The 15,238-nt window shown below is 41.2% G+C and overlaps 1 protein-coding gene across 2 annotated transcripts in view; it reads left to right on the forward strand.

The window, feature by feature from the left end:
- Positions 1 to 15,238, forward strand: part of arid2 (AT-rich interactive domain 2) — a 31,344-nt gene that overhangs the window by 2,271 nt on the left and 13,835 nt on the right. For both annotated transcript variants that reach the window (XM_061762524.1, XM_061762523.1), the window contains exons 4-5: positions 764 to 861; positions 12,248 to 12,381. In XM_061762524.1, the coding sequence (XP_061618508.1) occupies positions 764 to 861; positions 12,248 to 12,381 (232 nt within the window). The remainder of the gene's footprint in view (positions 1 to 763; positions 862 to 12,247; positions 12,382 to 15,238) is intronic.

Below are 15,238 nucleotides of genomic sequence, written 5' to 3' on the forward strand. Positions count from 1 at the left end.
AATGTGCTGCCTTGTGTTGTTGTGCGCTTTCCATTGAGTGCCGAGCGCTGCGAGCCAGAGCGCACTCGGGAGCCACTCAAAATTAGCGGGCACGTTTAACATCGATTATCGCCACTCGGAAAACCCCACAGAAGACGAACCGTGCCGCCGGGCCGCCGCTGGGCGCTCGGCTAGCGGGGAAAAAGCCTTCGTTTTCCCCCCTCTTCCTCGCCATTTTCCTCAGCTTCATGGCTGCTCACAAAATGCAGGCCTCGTAGGCCCGCATAGTGAAACCCGTCAACGGCACCACACCGAACCCCGAATAAACGCCTTAGCACCAACGAACACATTCCTCCTCTCAGCGGGCGCAGTTTGGTGGGAGTTTGGCGTCGTTTGCGTGTTAGGTTAGCGTGGGGAAAGTGATCTTAGCGTGTTAGCCGTGTTGCTAACTAGCCTCAACTGAAACGTTAAGTCTTCCAATAGTTGTACACACACTTGTGTCAAATGTATATGCGGGGCATAAACACATTCGGGGCATAAACACATTCGCTGCAGTCTCCCGCGCGGGCTGATTATTAACTCACGTCATTATTTAGGCGTATGTTAAACCTTTTATTTTTAATTTTTTGGACAAAGTTATTGATTTTCAGGACTCCTTATGAGGGGACCTGTAGACAGAAGAGCAGATGGTTCCAACGTTGCCGCTTTTTTCCCTTCCTCTCGCAGGTTTGCATTTTTTATGTTTTGTGCTCATTTCTCTAAAAACACTTTCCCTCGTTTGCAGGTCTCTGACAAAAACCAATGGAATGAACTCGGGGAAGAGTTTAATTTTCCAAGGAGTTGCTCCAACGCTGCATTCGCTTTAAAACAGTACTACCTTCGGTGAGTAGCACAGTTATGCAGCTCTGTGCCTCTCAGGCAGCATGTGGGAAGTGTTTACAAGTGTTAGGATGCAATCAACAGGCCCCCTCCCTCCTTCTTGGTACCAGTGGCTTTATTGTGCCGTGACATCATGTACACTTTGAAACACAATTTTCTATGCATATTTTTGGAACACATTTGTAACGAGCCCTTCATTTTTTTCGCCATGGTCCGGTTTGTTTTCATGCTGCAGAGCTCAGTGGCATCCTCCAATATGCAATGCTGTCAGCTGCAAGTGATGGGAGTCTGGCTCTTCGCAGCAGCTTAAGAATTGTGCTCTCATTTACAGTGGTGCCCATCTGCTGGAAAATACACATTTGCAAGCAGGGATACTGACACAGACATTTATGCAGCTCTGTAGTTGCTTTAGAGGCAACTGTCTTGCATTTTTACCGAGTTACAGCTGTAAGGTGCTCAAGTGTAGAAGTTATTTTCCTTCCTCTAGCTGATGCTCTGTTCCTTTTAAGCTCACATATAGATCTCCATCAGCTTTCAGTTGTGAGACAAACCTCAGTTAAACAGCTTTCTGTCTTGTCTAATGAGAGTATTTTGAAGAAAAAAGCAGACCATGTAATGTGGCAGAATGGCACAAGACAGTCTGTTATGATTTTTGCTGGTCTTTCCAGTGCACGCAGAGATGATTGGAAGCTGTCTAACTCGTAGGCTCAGTTAATATGCAGAATTCCTGTTTTGCATGTGTAGAAAGTATCAGCGCAGAGTTACGGCTGTCTTTTTAAGAGTGATTTAAAAGAATTACTGACCTTAGCTGACCACGGAAAGACACTTTTCAAATTGTCGCTTCCAACAAACTCTGTGGCGGTGAAATAGGGAGCAGCAGACACAGGCTGACAGCTGAGGGAGACTGCATGCAGAGTATATCATTCTCATGTCACAACAGCCATTGGAACTAATTTGTTCATTTTATCAAAGGAAGTTCGGCGTAGTGGATGTCACAGGCAGTGAGCAGCTGTGAGTGAATGTGGCCAGGCTGGCCACACGTTTTTGCTGACTGTGTATGATCGCTTATTGGATGTAGGGGGGAAATTATATTTTCTTTTACCTTTTTAATGTATTTGCCGCAGGGTGAAGGTATCCTGTTGGCCTTCATCCAGGTCGGAGGTTATAGTCGAGCAGACAGGAAATTTCTCGCTGAAAGACATGAATGCTTTGTTTATATTTGCCAACATCAGTGTTAACCTTGATGACTCAGTTGAATGACCACGTGTAACTTTTCACTGCTTTGACATTTTCAAGCTACGTTACCGTCTTTAAGACTTTTACTTTAGAAGTTTTAAGTTAATTCAGCTTTAGGGAGGACCACTGAAATAAATTTCCCTGATGGGCTACGGAGAATTTGAGATTAATTGCTGTTTTTTTAAATATAACAGGGCGTTGTGTCTTTCTCACAGTCGAGAGGTTCTGGGTTCGAATCTCTGCACAGGCCTTTTTCTCCTGAGACTCCTGCTTCCTCACATGTCCCAAAAACATGCATGATCGGTTCATTGAAGATTCTAAATTGTCCACAAGTGTGAATGTGAATATTCTTTTTGCAGTTGTTCAAAATATGGCCAAAGTTTTAAAGTCATTGGGCATTTTCTACCTGGAAATGGCACAATAAAGTGGCAAAAGATTAGAGGGACTTTTTTACATTGTTGATGATTCATTGATAATCTTCCAACTAAAAGACATTCCTCAAAATTTGGGTATAAATAATATATAAATTAGAAATGTACTGAACATGTGGTTACTACCGTAATTTCTCGTGCATAATGCGCATTACCCCCCCCCCCCAAAAAAAAATTGTCAAAAGTCTATAGTGTGCATTATACATAGGTCTAGGAGGAAATGAAAAAGACTTTCACATTTTATAAATGTATGCCGCCATCTAGAGGTTATGAAAAAGCAGTACACTTTCATTCCAATATGCCACCGCCCCCTAGAGGTTCTGAAAAGTTGTACACTATCATTCTAGTATGCCACCAAGAGGTTATGAAAATGGTGTAGCCTACACTTTCATTCCAATATGTCGGGTACATATGACTGCATATATCGACAATTGTGGTCATAAATTTACATACATTTGTGAATTTGTTTTATTTTATTATTATTATGTTTTTAATATGACTGAACAACAACCATCATTAATTTCTTTATGGTTATGTTTTGCTTAATGATTATGCTTTTCTGAAATGCTTGCCAGTTTAATTTGAATCCCATTAAAATAAAATTGTATGTTTCGCCTGGTCCTTCGTGTTTTCTTTAAAGAATTGTATACATTTTACAAATTCTCCCTGGGTAATCAAACATATGAGCACAACTGTGTTTTATCATTTACTAAATAAAAGTAGGGCTGTGAATTTCAAAATAAGAGCAAGTAAATAAAAAGTATTACATGTTCAAATAAAGTGCTTAACTTCAGAATAATTCTTTGAAAAAAGACTAATAAAATAGATACTTTGTTTTGATCCATATGGGTAGAAGCAAAATCATACACTGTAAAAATGCATGATAGATAGGTTGAAGGGTTTTCCAGAATTTTGAGGTCAAATTTGGGGGTGCATATTATACATGGGTGCGCATTATACATGAGAAATTACGGTACATCTTTCTTACAGTCGAGATCCTGGGTTAAAATCTCAGCTCAGTTCCTGTCTAACTACTCCTGTGTGGAGTTTGGATGTTTTCCTTGTGCGTGTTTGGGTTTTCTCCGGGTAGTCTGGCTTCCTTCCACATACCACAACTCATGTCAGGTTCATTGAAGACTAAATTGTTCAAATGTGTGAATGTGCGTATGAATGGTTGTTTGTCTACATGTGCCATGCGAATGACTGGTGACCAGTCCAGGTTGTACCCGATTTCCCATCCATTGTCAACTGGGATAGGTTGCAGTTTACCTGGGACCCCAGTAATGACAATCCATTTCGAAAATGGATGCTCTTTAATCCAGTTTCAGTGTTGTATCAAGCAGATTAATTATTAACCGAGGAGTTGTGCTTTTTGCTGAGCTTAACTTCCCATAGCTGAAGTTGTGATGTTGAATTAATGGTGTGAAGCGATGATGTTGCGCACTTCATTTCCCCCCGATTACTTCAAGAAGCAACAATCTAGAATTCTTAATGATCAGTTAATTAATTAATATGCCCATTCTGAGCCTTGTCAACTCTTTTATTTCTTGCTTGTTTGAAAAGATTCAGCAAAAAATGATAACTGCTATTGCAGGGATCAGACCCGTGGCATTTCTGTTACAGCGTCTTCATTGCCAAAGTTTTCTGTGAATGGTCAGTCGCACAATGCGCTGCAGCTCTGTTCAGCGCCTCCCACTCGCCGCAGAGCAATAAGCAGCGCTCTAGTTCAGTGTCCATTTGATATCTGAATGTCAGTGGTAATAAGTGAGACACGTGCCAGAGACATTTCTACAGCTCGTTTTCAAGTCGTTGAGGGGCTACTTTGAGATTGGAGCCAGCGAAGCTGCGGCATTTGTTTTAAAGTGGCAGGACTCGCACTGCGGTTCAAAACGTTGGCATTATATCAGATGGGACCGTTTCAGTTTCACTATCAAAATTAAAGATGAAGAAAAAGAAGAGCGATGCAAGAACACCTCCCAAATAAAGAGTTTCCGAAACAAGCTACTAATAAACTTGATCACAGCTGCAGTGCAATGACCACTACCCATGATTTTTTTTTTTTTAAATGATTCAGCATTTAAAGTTTATTTGGAACAATCTGTTTCCTCGAGTCCTCCACCCTGTGATCCTCCACCCTGTGACTGCAGCAGCAGCAGCAGCAGCTGCAGAGTAGCTCACCCCTCTGTAAACTGATGTGGTTTTCCATGGGTTTGATAGTTTTCATTTGGATAGATTTCAGCCAAAATGTTTCACGTCCTCAGTTTTTGCCTTCCATAATTTGATTTTTGGATGTGATTTTGCGCCAAACTGAAACCTCCCCGCAATCATCCAGACATGCGAGCACACCTTCATTTGAAAATGAATAAAACATGTTGGGGAAATGAGCTCATTCATGTTGCCACGGTCTCTCCCAATTGTAAACTTGAGGCTAAGTCAGGTGAATGGTGGCTTAACCTCAGTTTGCCCTCGCCACCGATTCCCCAGCGGGAGGTAAGCAGGCCCAGAAGCCACTGACATCTAAGAACCACTCGCTTGCTCTACTGGTAGCTCAAACATATGCATTGTTCATCCTGATGGGCCCATGCTTAAAGCTTCTCTTTTCATGGCTTGTTTAGATGGAGTATTTTGCTTTATGGCCTCACTTGTCAAATGAAGCTTTTGGCGAATGTGACATTTCAAAGTACCATCTATCAAATAAAAACATACTGCAAATAATACGCTTTAGATGTTATGTTTTCAGCTCTAATCTATGTCAAAAAGGAGTGATCTTCAGTACCCCTCATACTTCTGCAAAATTGATCATTTTTGTAGCCTAGTAAACAGTTTGGACAGACTTTATTTTTGCAGAATTAGTCGTTAGTTTAAGTGCGCATTCTTGTCTTTGTATGTAATTGTTTGTTTTGTTACTTGAAGTTAGTAACACAAATGTAGTGGAGTGCAACAAGCAAGGGTACAGTGAATCCTTCCCCACCCATTTGCAGGTGCAATTCACCAATTTGCTTTTCTTTCTGTGGAACCTATCCTCAGCTATTTGCGTATTTTTGTGCTCTTTCTGTAACACCCAAGCAAACTTTAGCCTGGGTTGTTTGTGTTGTTGTTAGTAGGGATACGGAGAGTCGCATGTGTATGTTTTTGTTCTGCTGAGTGGCTATTAAAAAAAAGATCAACCTAACAAATGACAGATTGCTTATTGCTTGACAAACATGCACTTCACTGTACTGTCTAAAGAAGTACATGATCGACAGGGCGTCGAAATAGGCGTTCAGAACATTCAGGGAGATTAACATATTCATTTAAAAAAAAAATAATAATAATTTGATGAATATGTCCATGTTAGAGCAGTGTTACATACAGCTGACTTTTGTGCAGCCAGTGTGGGATTGATATGAGCTTGATGAAATTGTGAACATGAGTATGAATTGTTGTCTGTCTGTATCCTGCGATTAGACAAGATAAGCAGTAGTAAATGGATGGAGGATTAATCGACGTTACATGCCAATCCCTAAGCCATACTGGAGTTGCAAAGGGGTGGAAAATGTCCCCGAAGGTTTACGGAAAATTTCTATGGGAAGTCAAGCGCTGGAATTTTGCAAATATTGCAAATTGGAAACTTCCATCCATTTTCTACCGCTTATCCAAGGTCGGGTCCCGGGGGCAATCGCTTTAGCAGCGACACCGAGACTTCCCTCTCCCCAGCCAATTCATCCAGCTCTTCCGGGGGGATCCCGAGGCGTTCACAGGCCAGCCAAGAGACGTCGTCTCTCCAGCGTGTCCTGGGTCGTCCCGGGATCTCCTGCAGGTGAGACGTGCCCGGAACACCTCACCAGGGAGTCGTCCGGAAGGCATCCGAATCAGATGCCCCAGCCACCTCATCTGGGTCCTCTCAATGTGGAGGAGCAGCGGCTCTACTCTGAGCTCCTCCCAGTGACCGAGCTTCTCACCCTACAAATTGGAAACTTTCCACGGGAATTGAGGATAATATCACGGAAAGCTATCATAGTCATGCATAAATAAAAGCATTTTGTTTTTTCATAAGTAGACATGCATATACAATACGTAGCTAGCTCTCCTTGCCCACGAGGGCATTATAGTACCTTAATTGCTCCATTTGTTTTCACTTCACAAGAGCGGCGGGTTATCCGAAGCTTTTTCGTACCTCAAAATTAGAATCTCAATTTTTGTTGTCATTCAGTTCGTCCTACAAGGGGTTGGCACAGCTATTTTACTCACATCGTTTGTTTGGCACTGTTTTTAAGTCAGCCACCCAGCCAAAATGTTTTCTTTTTTTCTTTTTTTTCTTTTTTCTAGTTTTCTAGTTTCTTTTTTGTATCTAGTTTTAAAATCACAAGACTGGAGCACATTAAAATCTACCACAAACAACCAACAAGCATGCCTGTGAATTAACATATCCTTGGATAAGCGCACATGCGACGGTTGACCTGCAAACAGCCATTCAGCAGGTGTGTTTGCTTGTGACGAATGAAAGTGTTCCCAAATAGATACTGAGTGACTGTTTTTAAGATGCATTTTCATCCTAAATGGCTCGATTATGGGAACTGTCATGACTACAATTTATGATCGCAGCCATTTTAAGTCGTCCTGCGTGCTCGCAGCAAAGAGTTTCACACGTTTGGCCTCAGCAGATTGTGTTTCTTTTTATGTGGCGAACAGATGCTCTTAAATTAAGTGTTCTTCTCGGTATGGGAATGTTTTATTGTAATGTTGGCCCTCTGCCAACACAGATGCATGCATGCATGCTTTGCGTGTATGCTTGTATTTGTATTTTTTTATTTTTTTTCCTCTCCTCCCCGTCACCGATCTATGACCTTTGAGCCCGCACTATTAAGGGTTCCGCATTCTCACGACCCCCTCAAGCAATTGCATTAATTGTCCTGTACTCATTCCCGAGTTAGTTTGCTGTTAACTGAATTTTGAAGCACCTTTTACTCATGTTCCTATCATAAACGTTGCCTTGCTGTTCCCACCTTGACGTCTCCCAGAGAGACGGAAACACGCAGCAAATTATTACACTTCTAAATTGAAGAGGCAGCAATGGCTGTGTATTGCTTGACAAACCATCTTACTCAAGTGTAAGCAAGCAGAGCGCCATATTTTTTACTCTCTTAAGCAGGCGTAGCAGTCCTGTTTAAAAAGAGGCTACTTTGTCGTTCAGCAAGAGGTGTTCTATCGACTGACAAACAAGCAATTTCCTAGCTTTCCCTCCTCCAGACGCATTTTTTGACCTTTTCTAATTGTAAACATGGTAATTTTAACACTATTTCTACAGTTATTCTATCGTGCTTGGTACTACCACACAGAGTTATGGAGACAGTCTTTCCAGTCAGTGTATTTCCGTTTTCAATCAAAAAATTAAAGTCACGGATTTCCCTTTTAGGCTTAGATCAGAAATCTGAAATGGAAAAAGGGGCCACAGGACTACATTTTTATTTTGTTCTGTGGTCTGTTTTTCAGTTCTATTTTTGAAAATTGAACGACAAAAAAAAATCAAATCTTTCTGTTTTTTTGGGGGGGGGTAGTTTAAAATAAGATAATCAGCAACTTTTTCAATATTTTTATTTATTTGTAATTTTATTTTCGATTGCCAATGGAAAGAACCAATGATACACAGATTCTCTCATATCAATGTATTATTCCTTTTAAATAGTTTTTTAAAGTCACTTTTGACATAGTAATGTGTTTGCAGGCTGTGTTGAAACGCTTCGACTTGGTTGGTATTTTCCGAGAAGCCCTTAAAATGCAGTTTGTCAATAGATGAAAAGTCTTGTGAATATATATATATATATATATTTGAAATATGAGTACGCATCATTGTTGTATTGCATGGCCTTTGAACTGGTTTGTGTCAGCTGTGTTTTCAGTCCATTGCCGCAGACTGTAGAGAAGCTCTGAGAGACCGGCTCTGGATAAAGATGAGACCCTGTCCTCAAGTATAGCACGAGATCTATCTTCCCTGCACAACCTCAAGGCTTTTGAGACTTTGTGTTTGAATTTTGACTTGCCTGCAGGCGGTGTCAGCCACCACTGACAGCCTCATCGCTTCCTCTCATCTCCTTGCTGGCCGGAAGATTGACAGATGTGCCTTGAACTAGACAGTGGGGCTCGGGTTACCACGTTTTGTTGCTACGGCTAAATGCACAAATCATCGGCGGAGACTTTTGTTCACTGGGTTTTAATAGACAATGGCAATAAATTGTCAGTTGCACCGTCAAGGAGAAGGTCAGCTCCACTCTGTTGTGAATCAGCCTTGTTAAAGTATGACTCGATGGAAGGAAAAGGATAATTTTTAGAAAACGCAATTGTCAGCACTTGCTTTTGTGTCTGACAACAAGCACCATCTTTGGGCTCTAAAGGAAGAAAAAAAATCCCCCCCCCCCTCCCCGACGACAATCATGATGTCAGTGCTGCAGAGGAACTCGCACCATTGTAGAAGGCTGCTCACTCGCTCGCTCAGATGCAGATCTTTGCAGCTCTAAAAGATTTGAGTGTTATTATTACTGCACCATCTCTTGTGCTGACCTTTCTTTATGTATGCGCCTGTCATACATTATCAGCGAAAGCCACAGGCGCTGTTCGCACACCAAATCAGTAATTTAGTTCTTGGAGTAATGTTTTGTCAGATTGATTAAGGCTGTGCCAATGGTGTCTTTACAGTTTACTCTGTGCTGTCAATCATCTACGTTTTAAAGTGTTTCTCCATTTGGCACATGGAACTCATCGTGGGATTATTGACAAAGCCCAATCAGACTCTCCAGACTTTTGCAGCAGGTTTTGCATGTCTGCGTCCACATCCAGCAGAGGGCAGTGGACTCAAACACACCAGGGGCAATAGGACGGTCCAGCCAAGACTTTGTTTTGGTCACTTTGAACAAAATGTATGTTGTTGTTTTTTTTCTCATCACTACCCACCCTATTTTGTCTGGGAAAACAAGCAGGTGATTTTTACATTAGTACCCGTGATAACACAGGAAATTACTGTTGCTCATGAAAGTCAGACTAACCTATTCTCCCATTGATTGTTCATGTTCATCCACCCATCAAGAAAACCAGCCGCGTTTTTTATTCGCTGCAGTGTTCTCATGATGGTTGGTGTTTTTTCCCCGCCACTTGAGACAAGACCAAAAAATCGTTTAAAAGTCTGGTGAGTGTGAGTGTGAGTGAGGTGTTCACCTCTCTAACTGAATCTAGGCGATATGATCTTCAGACTCTCGGCGAGGCTTCCTGTTCGCCGCTTTGATCTGGAGCGGGGTGCGAAGCTCACATTTCCTGTTTTGACCCTTCACCCTAAAAGCATTAAAATCAGTGGACTGTCACCTTTGTCAAGGCAACGCAACCAAAATTGTAACTCATTTTGGAAATAGTTCTGCCAAGCATGAAAAGGTATTGTTTTAAATGGTTGTGTAGTTTTTGCATAATGCGGCTGACAGACTAAATATTTCCATGAACCGGGCTGAGCAAGAACCCATGACATTTTTGTTCAAAATCTGAAGGTGCAAATAATTATTCGCTGTTTAAGTCCACCTGCATTGGGGCGGGAATCCAAATTTTAGTTTGATTGCAATTCCTGGCTAATATTAATAAATTCTCTGAGAATAATTCAAAATGTCAGGATAGGGCTGTGCCAATGGTCTTGACCTTTTTTTTTTTTTTTTTGGTAAGAATCTAAATGTGTATAGATCACTTTGCTGTTACAGTCCACTTGCATTGGGTCCAAAATACAAATTTCAGTTTCATAACAATGCGTTGCTGATATTCATGCGTTAGTCTCTGAGACTAATGGAAAATGACAGATTATGACTATGCCAATGGTCTCTCTTAAATTTTTGGGTGAGAATCTAAATAGAGATGCAGATAACATGTCACCATTACAATCCACTTACATTGTGGGCCTAGAATCCAAGTCTTACTACTGCAGAGTTTTGCTGATATTCATGCGTTAGTCACAGAGATTATGAAAAACATAGGATTATGTTTGCGCCAATGGTCTCTTAAATTTTAGGTGGGAATCTGACGTGAGGTGCCTTTCGCTTTTCACTGTTTACAGACCACTTGCGTTGGGACCAAATTCAAAATTGTAGTTTTATTACAGGGCTTTGCTGATATTTATGCATTATTCAAAGTGTTTAATGGGGACATTGAATGTCCTTTGATGCCCTATGTTGCAAATTTAAAAAAAATAATTAAATCTGTTCTCAACTGATCCTTGCCCTGCCCCTTCACAAAGTTTTTTTTGTTTTGTTTATGTAATCATGCTCACTATCAAATGCTATAAAAGCATTGAAGCCCATCTTTTATTGTGAAATACTTAAAGGAAATGCACTGATTTCTGGACCCTTCTGTGGTCATCACAGTTTTACACCAGCTTGCTCTTTCTCAGCAAATGAGAAACAACTTTCTTAAAAGCACCTGAAAGAGAGTAGCCTGGGAACCAATGGGAACTCTCATCATGGATGCATTTATAAAGTAGGAGCGGTGTGGAGCCCCTCTCTCTTAAAAACGGATCCCACCCATCTGTAGTCATTATCTGCTTTTGGCCAGACAGCGGTTGATGACGCTGCGTTCAGGAGCAGGGCCCTATCTCTCCCGCTCGCCTTGTTCGCTCTCTCATTCCTCCCCACAATTGGCGAACGTGGTGTATTTATAGTCAAGCGTGTCACCCGGCAGCCAGCGGACGGGGATTACCTCGACCATGATGAACAAGCAGGGGCCTCATTCAGTAACAGCCACTGGCTGGCCCGGTCGGTGACTCACGGCCGCACAGGCAGGGTTCACCACACTCTCACCGCAGAGGTATTTTGTGTGTGTGTGTGTTTTCCTGAGCATGTTTGTATGATTGAAGACATGTTGCCTTATCATGGAAAAAGAATGACTTAATTGCTGTTGTTGCCAAGTTGCTAGCAAATGTTTGGAGGATGCATTTGTTAAATAAAGTTTGCAAAGGGTGTTCTGATTGGAAGTCGTGTTGCTCAAATACTGCCTTGGATTTAAATTAAACCAAATAGTACTCTACCTCATGTTAGTCACTTGTTTTTTTTTTAAATCTCATTTTAAGTTATTCACAGATATGTCAAAAGTAATACTATTCTTATTACTATAGTGCTCACGATTGTAGATTTTAACACTTGTGCTTAAAAGCTTTGATTCATAGATGATGGAAATTTCTTAAATTAATGGATAGGAAAGGTGTTTTTATCTTTGTTTGTTTTTATGCAGTTTGCTGCAATACATTTTTTCTTCTGGGGTCGACCATTTCTAATGTGAAGGTACACATTTTCATGGGATTTTAATTGTGGTCACAACTGATAACAGATTGAAACTGAAACAGTAATTTAATATGCTGTAACCAACCCTCCGTTGTGCAGAGGTGATGACGAATAAGGTCGCAGCATGCTCAAATTTCCCGGTTCCTTTAATTTAAAAACCCCTTGAAAGTACCATAGCTTACCCAAAAGTTCAATCACTGATGATATATTTATGTGTTTGTTGTCTTTGGTTTGCCTTTTGTGTAGTTGTGATTCGTAAGGGAAACGCTACTTTTGTAAAACTTTTTGAAATGGCTTCCTTTTCATCCGAATGTTCCATATTTTTAAAGCAACCACCCCTTTTATTCACAGTCCAGAAAGCTCATGAGATTAGTTTTTTATGATCCCCCATGGCATAGTGGCTATTTTGACTTTTTCAGCTCATCTTTATTTTCTGCGCAGATACTTGGAGAAGTATGAGCGAGTCCACCACTTCGGCGAGGATGACGACGAAGCGCAGCCGGGGAACACCAAGACCTTTCTTCCAGTCGGAGCGATTCCCACTTCTTACAACTACCAGCAACATGTTGTATCAGGTAGGCCTGAAAGGCTCTTAAGAGAGTTTACACATTACGCTTAGCAAGCTCAGTTGAGCTTAGTGTCCGTCACCCGGCTTGCAATTTCTTTTGCGTCAGGTAGGTGGATTAAAATTCATATTTGTGTCCGAACAAACTTCGAAAAAAATGGTTAATCCTTAGGCTGATGTGATTACAGTGTTCCATCACTGCATCGGGGCTCTGTAAAGTGCGAGTACAGGAGTGTAATATTTTCACATGACACTACATCCTTGCGTGGCATCCACTTATTTGACCCAACATTCACATAGCATCTGCATGGAGATTGCTTTTTGTTGCAGGATGCCTTTTATTGTCAGTTTTATGTTGAATGTGTCTCCTAGGTGAGCTTTTTTGCTCACTGTGCAGCTCATGAGGCAACATATTGAATTTGCTTATCAACTTTATTGCACTGTGGTGTTTACTTCACATTTCACCTCATTGCTTTCGCCACTGTGTGGGAACTGTGCCTGTGAGGCATGCATTGAGTGTTTGTTGGAAGTTGCTTCTGCAAATAACATTGATAAATCATTTTTTAGAAGGGGGGCGGGGAAACATGCATCCTCAGGATAAAAGCACATCTGAGAGAACACATTTCTAACTAAATGTTTCGCTCCGTTGGCTGTGGCTAACACCACAGTGTCTCACGCAGACACACACACACTCCAGTACCTTGGCTCCTGCTGAGCAGCTCTGAGGCAACTGGACAGACATTATTGATGAAAGGAAGAGGGGAAGTGCTTGTTGGTTTTCGGTCTGCCTAAATTCAGATTAGTGCCTTCCATGTTTTAATTTATTTTCGGGCACTAATTGCTGGCTGTTTTTTGGCTTTTGTTCTTTATATTATGTGAAGAACATGTTTACACAGTATCCAAAGATGGAACAGGGGCAAACACTGGATTAATTGATTATTTATTCTGTTCTAACATTTTGTTTTTCACCACTCATAGATAATGTCATTACTAAAACAGTTGAGTGTCATTAAAGCCGATCTTATTAATATTACATATTTTTTTGTATTCAACCACAAACAACAGTGCAATTTTCGAGGAATAAGCGGATTTCCCTGGCCGCTGTAGCTATATTATAATAATACTAAGAGAGGAATAAAGGGGAGCGTGTGGATGTTTGAGAGCTTCTTGGCAATGATCCACCCATTCATTGAGTGCACTCGTTCATTTCGGCGACATAGTTACTCCACGCTTGACTTTTTAGCCACAGGTACATGGGAAATTTGAAATAACGTTAAGTATTATTGTAAATCACAAGATGAATATTAATACTGTATTGGTTCGGCTTGGCAGCGGCCAGCCGGATCTCACTTCGTACCCAGAAAATGGCAGCAAAACTAGCGGCCGACGTTTGGCCAGTCATGGAAACTAGATGCAGAACCTTGCACACTGCGCGACAGTTCAGTTGCGTTCTGCCACGTCGCTGTGTGTGGCGGGCTTAACTCAAATTTTGGCACACAACACTAAGCAAGAAATCAACGTAATGTCAGCTGATAACTCAAAACTCACAAGTTGGGGCACTCGTAAGTCAAGGTACCCCTGTATCCTAAGTATTTGGAGGATGCCCGGTGTCTGTTTTGTTGTTGGCGACATCCATGTATTTCTAGTTCTTAATATTTAACTCCAGCAATAGACTTATTATAGTAATTGTTAGTCAGTGTTCAGTCATGTCTGCGCCAGATGAATAGTGCTTTACGCTTGCATAACATTCCAAATGTAATGCAAATATCTGCAGATAAATGCAGCAAATCCACTGTGCATCTCTGTGGAGCTAGTTCAGTATTTGCTTGTGAACACAGTCGAACATTTAGCTCCTAAAAAGGCGAATATTTTCTCACAGGTGTTAATGGATGCTTGAAAGGAGGTGTCAGGGGTGTAATGGCCTTGTTTTTGCTTGATGATCAAATTGTGCATCCAAATGATAAGTGTTGTGTGAGTGTTTTTCCACATCCATGTGGGGAGTTTATGGTGTGCTCAGGCATTGTGTTAAACCATAAATGTCAAATAAAATCGTATAAAAGGACATCTATTTAAGTCATAGCCCTGCAGCAACTTTGTTACTCCTTTGTATGAAGCTTTGCTGTACAGTCCCTCTTTTGTTCCAATCCGATGCAGGTGTTCAGGGCTGAACAGCAGGAATTGAATGGAGCAGTTGTAGCTGTAATAAGAGTTCAGATGATTTACATTAACAGCTAAAGCCTTCCTCCTATTCAGCTCCTTTCAATCAACCTGAAATGTTTTTGGCCATGATTACCAACCCTGTTTGCTTTAATGTGAATCAAAAAAGGCCTTCTTTAAAGCAGAAGTTGGTAGATAATAACGCTGATAAAATCTTGCCCTCAGTTTATGATGATATGTAAATGCACAAAGCCACCAGCCGACTAGATCAGTTCGTTTTGGTATCCTCTGGAGCTTGAAGAAAAGAAAAGAAAAAAAAAAGGCTCAGCTGTACTTTGTTTGCTGGTGTCTTGGCATACAAACTCACTGATCCATGAACAAGGTTAAAACTTTATTTTTTGTTGTTGAAGGGGAGCATTAAACCTGGATAGGGAAAATAAATCAGAGCTTGACTAGCTGGTTGCGAGGCAGCAGTCCCACCTTGAGGGGACACAGTGGATTTTTTTCTTCCTCCAGCTTTAGAGTCACTAACAAAAGCCAACCCATTTGTGGTTTACACTCCTTTTACACTTGGTACACAATGATTGAAATGTGTACCATACTTCAAGGCCTTAGGCATAAGCTGCTCTTACATGTTCAAAGTCTTGGGAGCAAATGGTTTATTACCACTGTTTCTGGTTCCAAATTGTATACTCATAGTGGGAATATTT

This window comes from Phyllopteryx taeniolatus, chromosome 22 (assembly GCF_024500385.1).
Source record: "Phyllopteryx taeniolatus isolate TA_2022b chromosome 22, UOR_Ptae_1.2, whole genome shotgun sequence".
Classification (NCBI taxonomy): domain Eukaryota; kingdom Metazoa; phylum Chordata; class Actinopteri; order Syngnathiformes; family Syngnathidae; genus Phyllopteryx; species Phyllopteryx taeniolatus.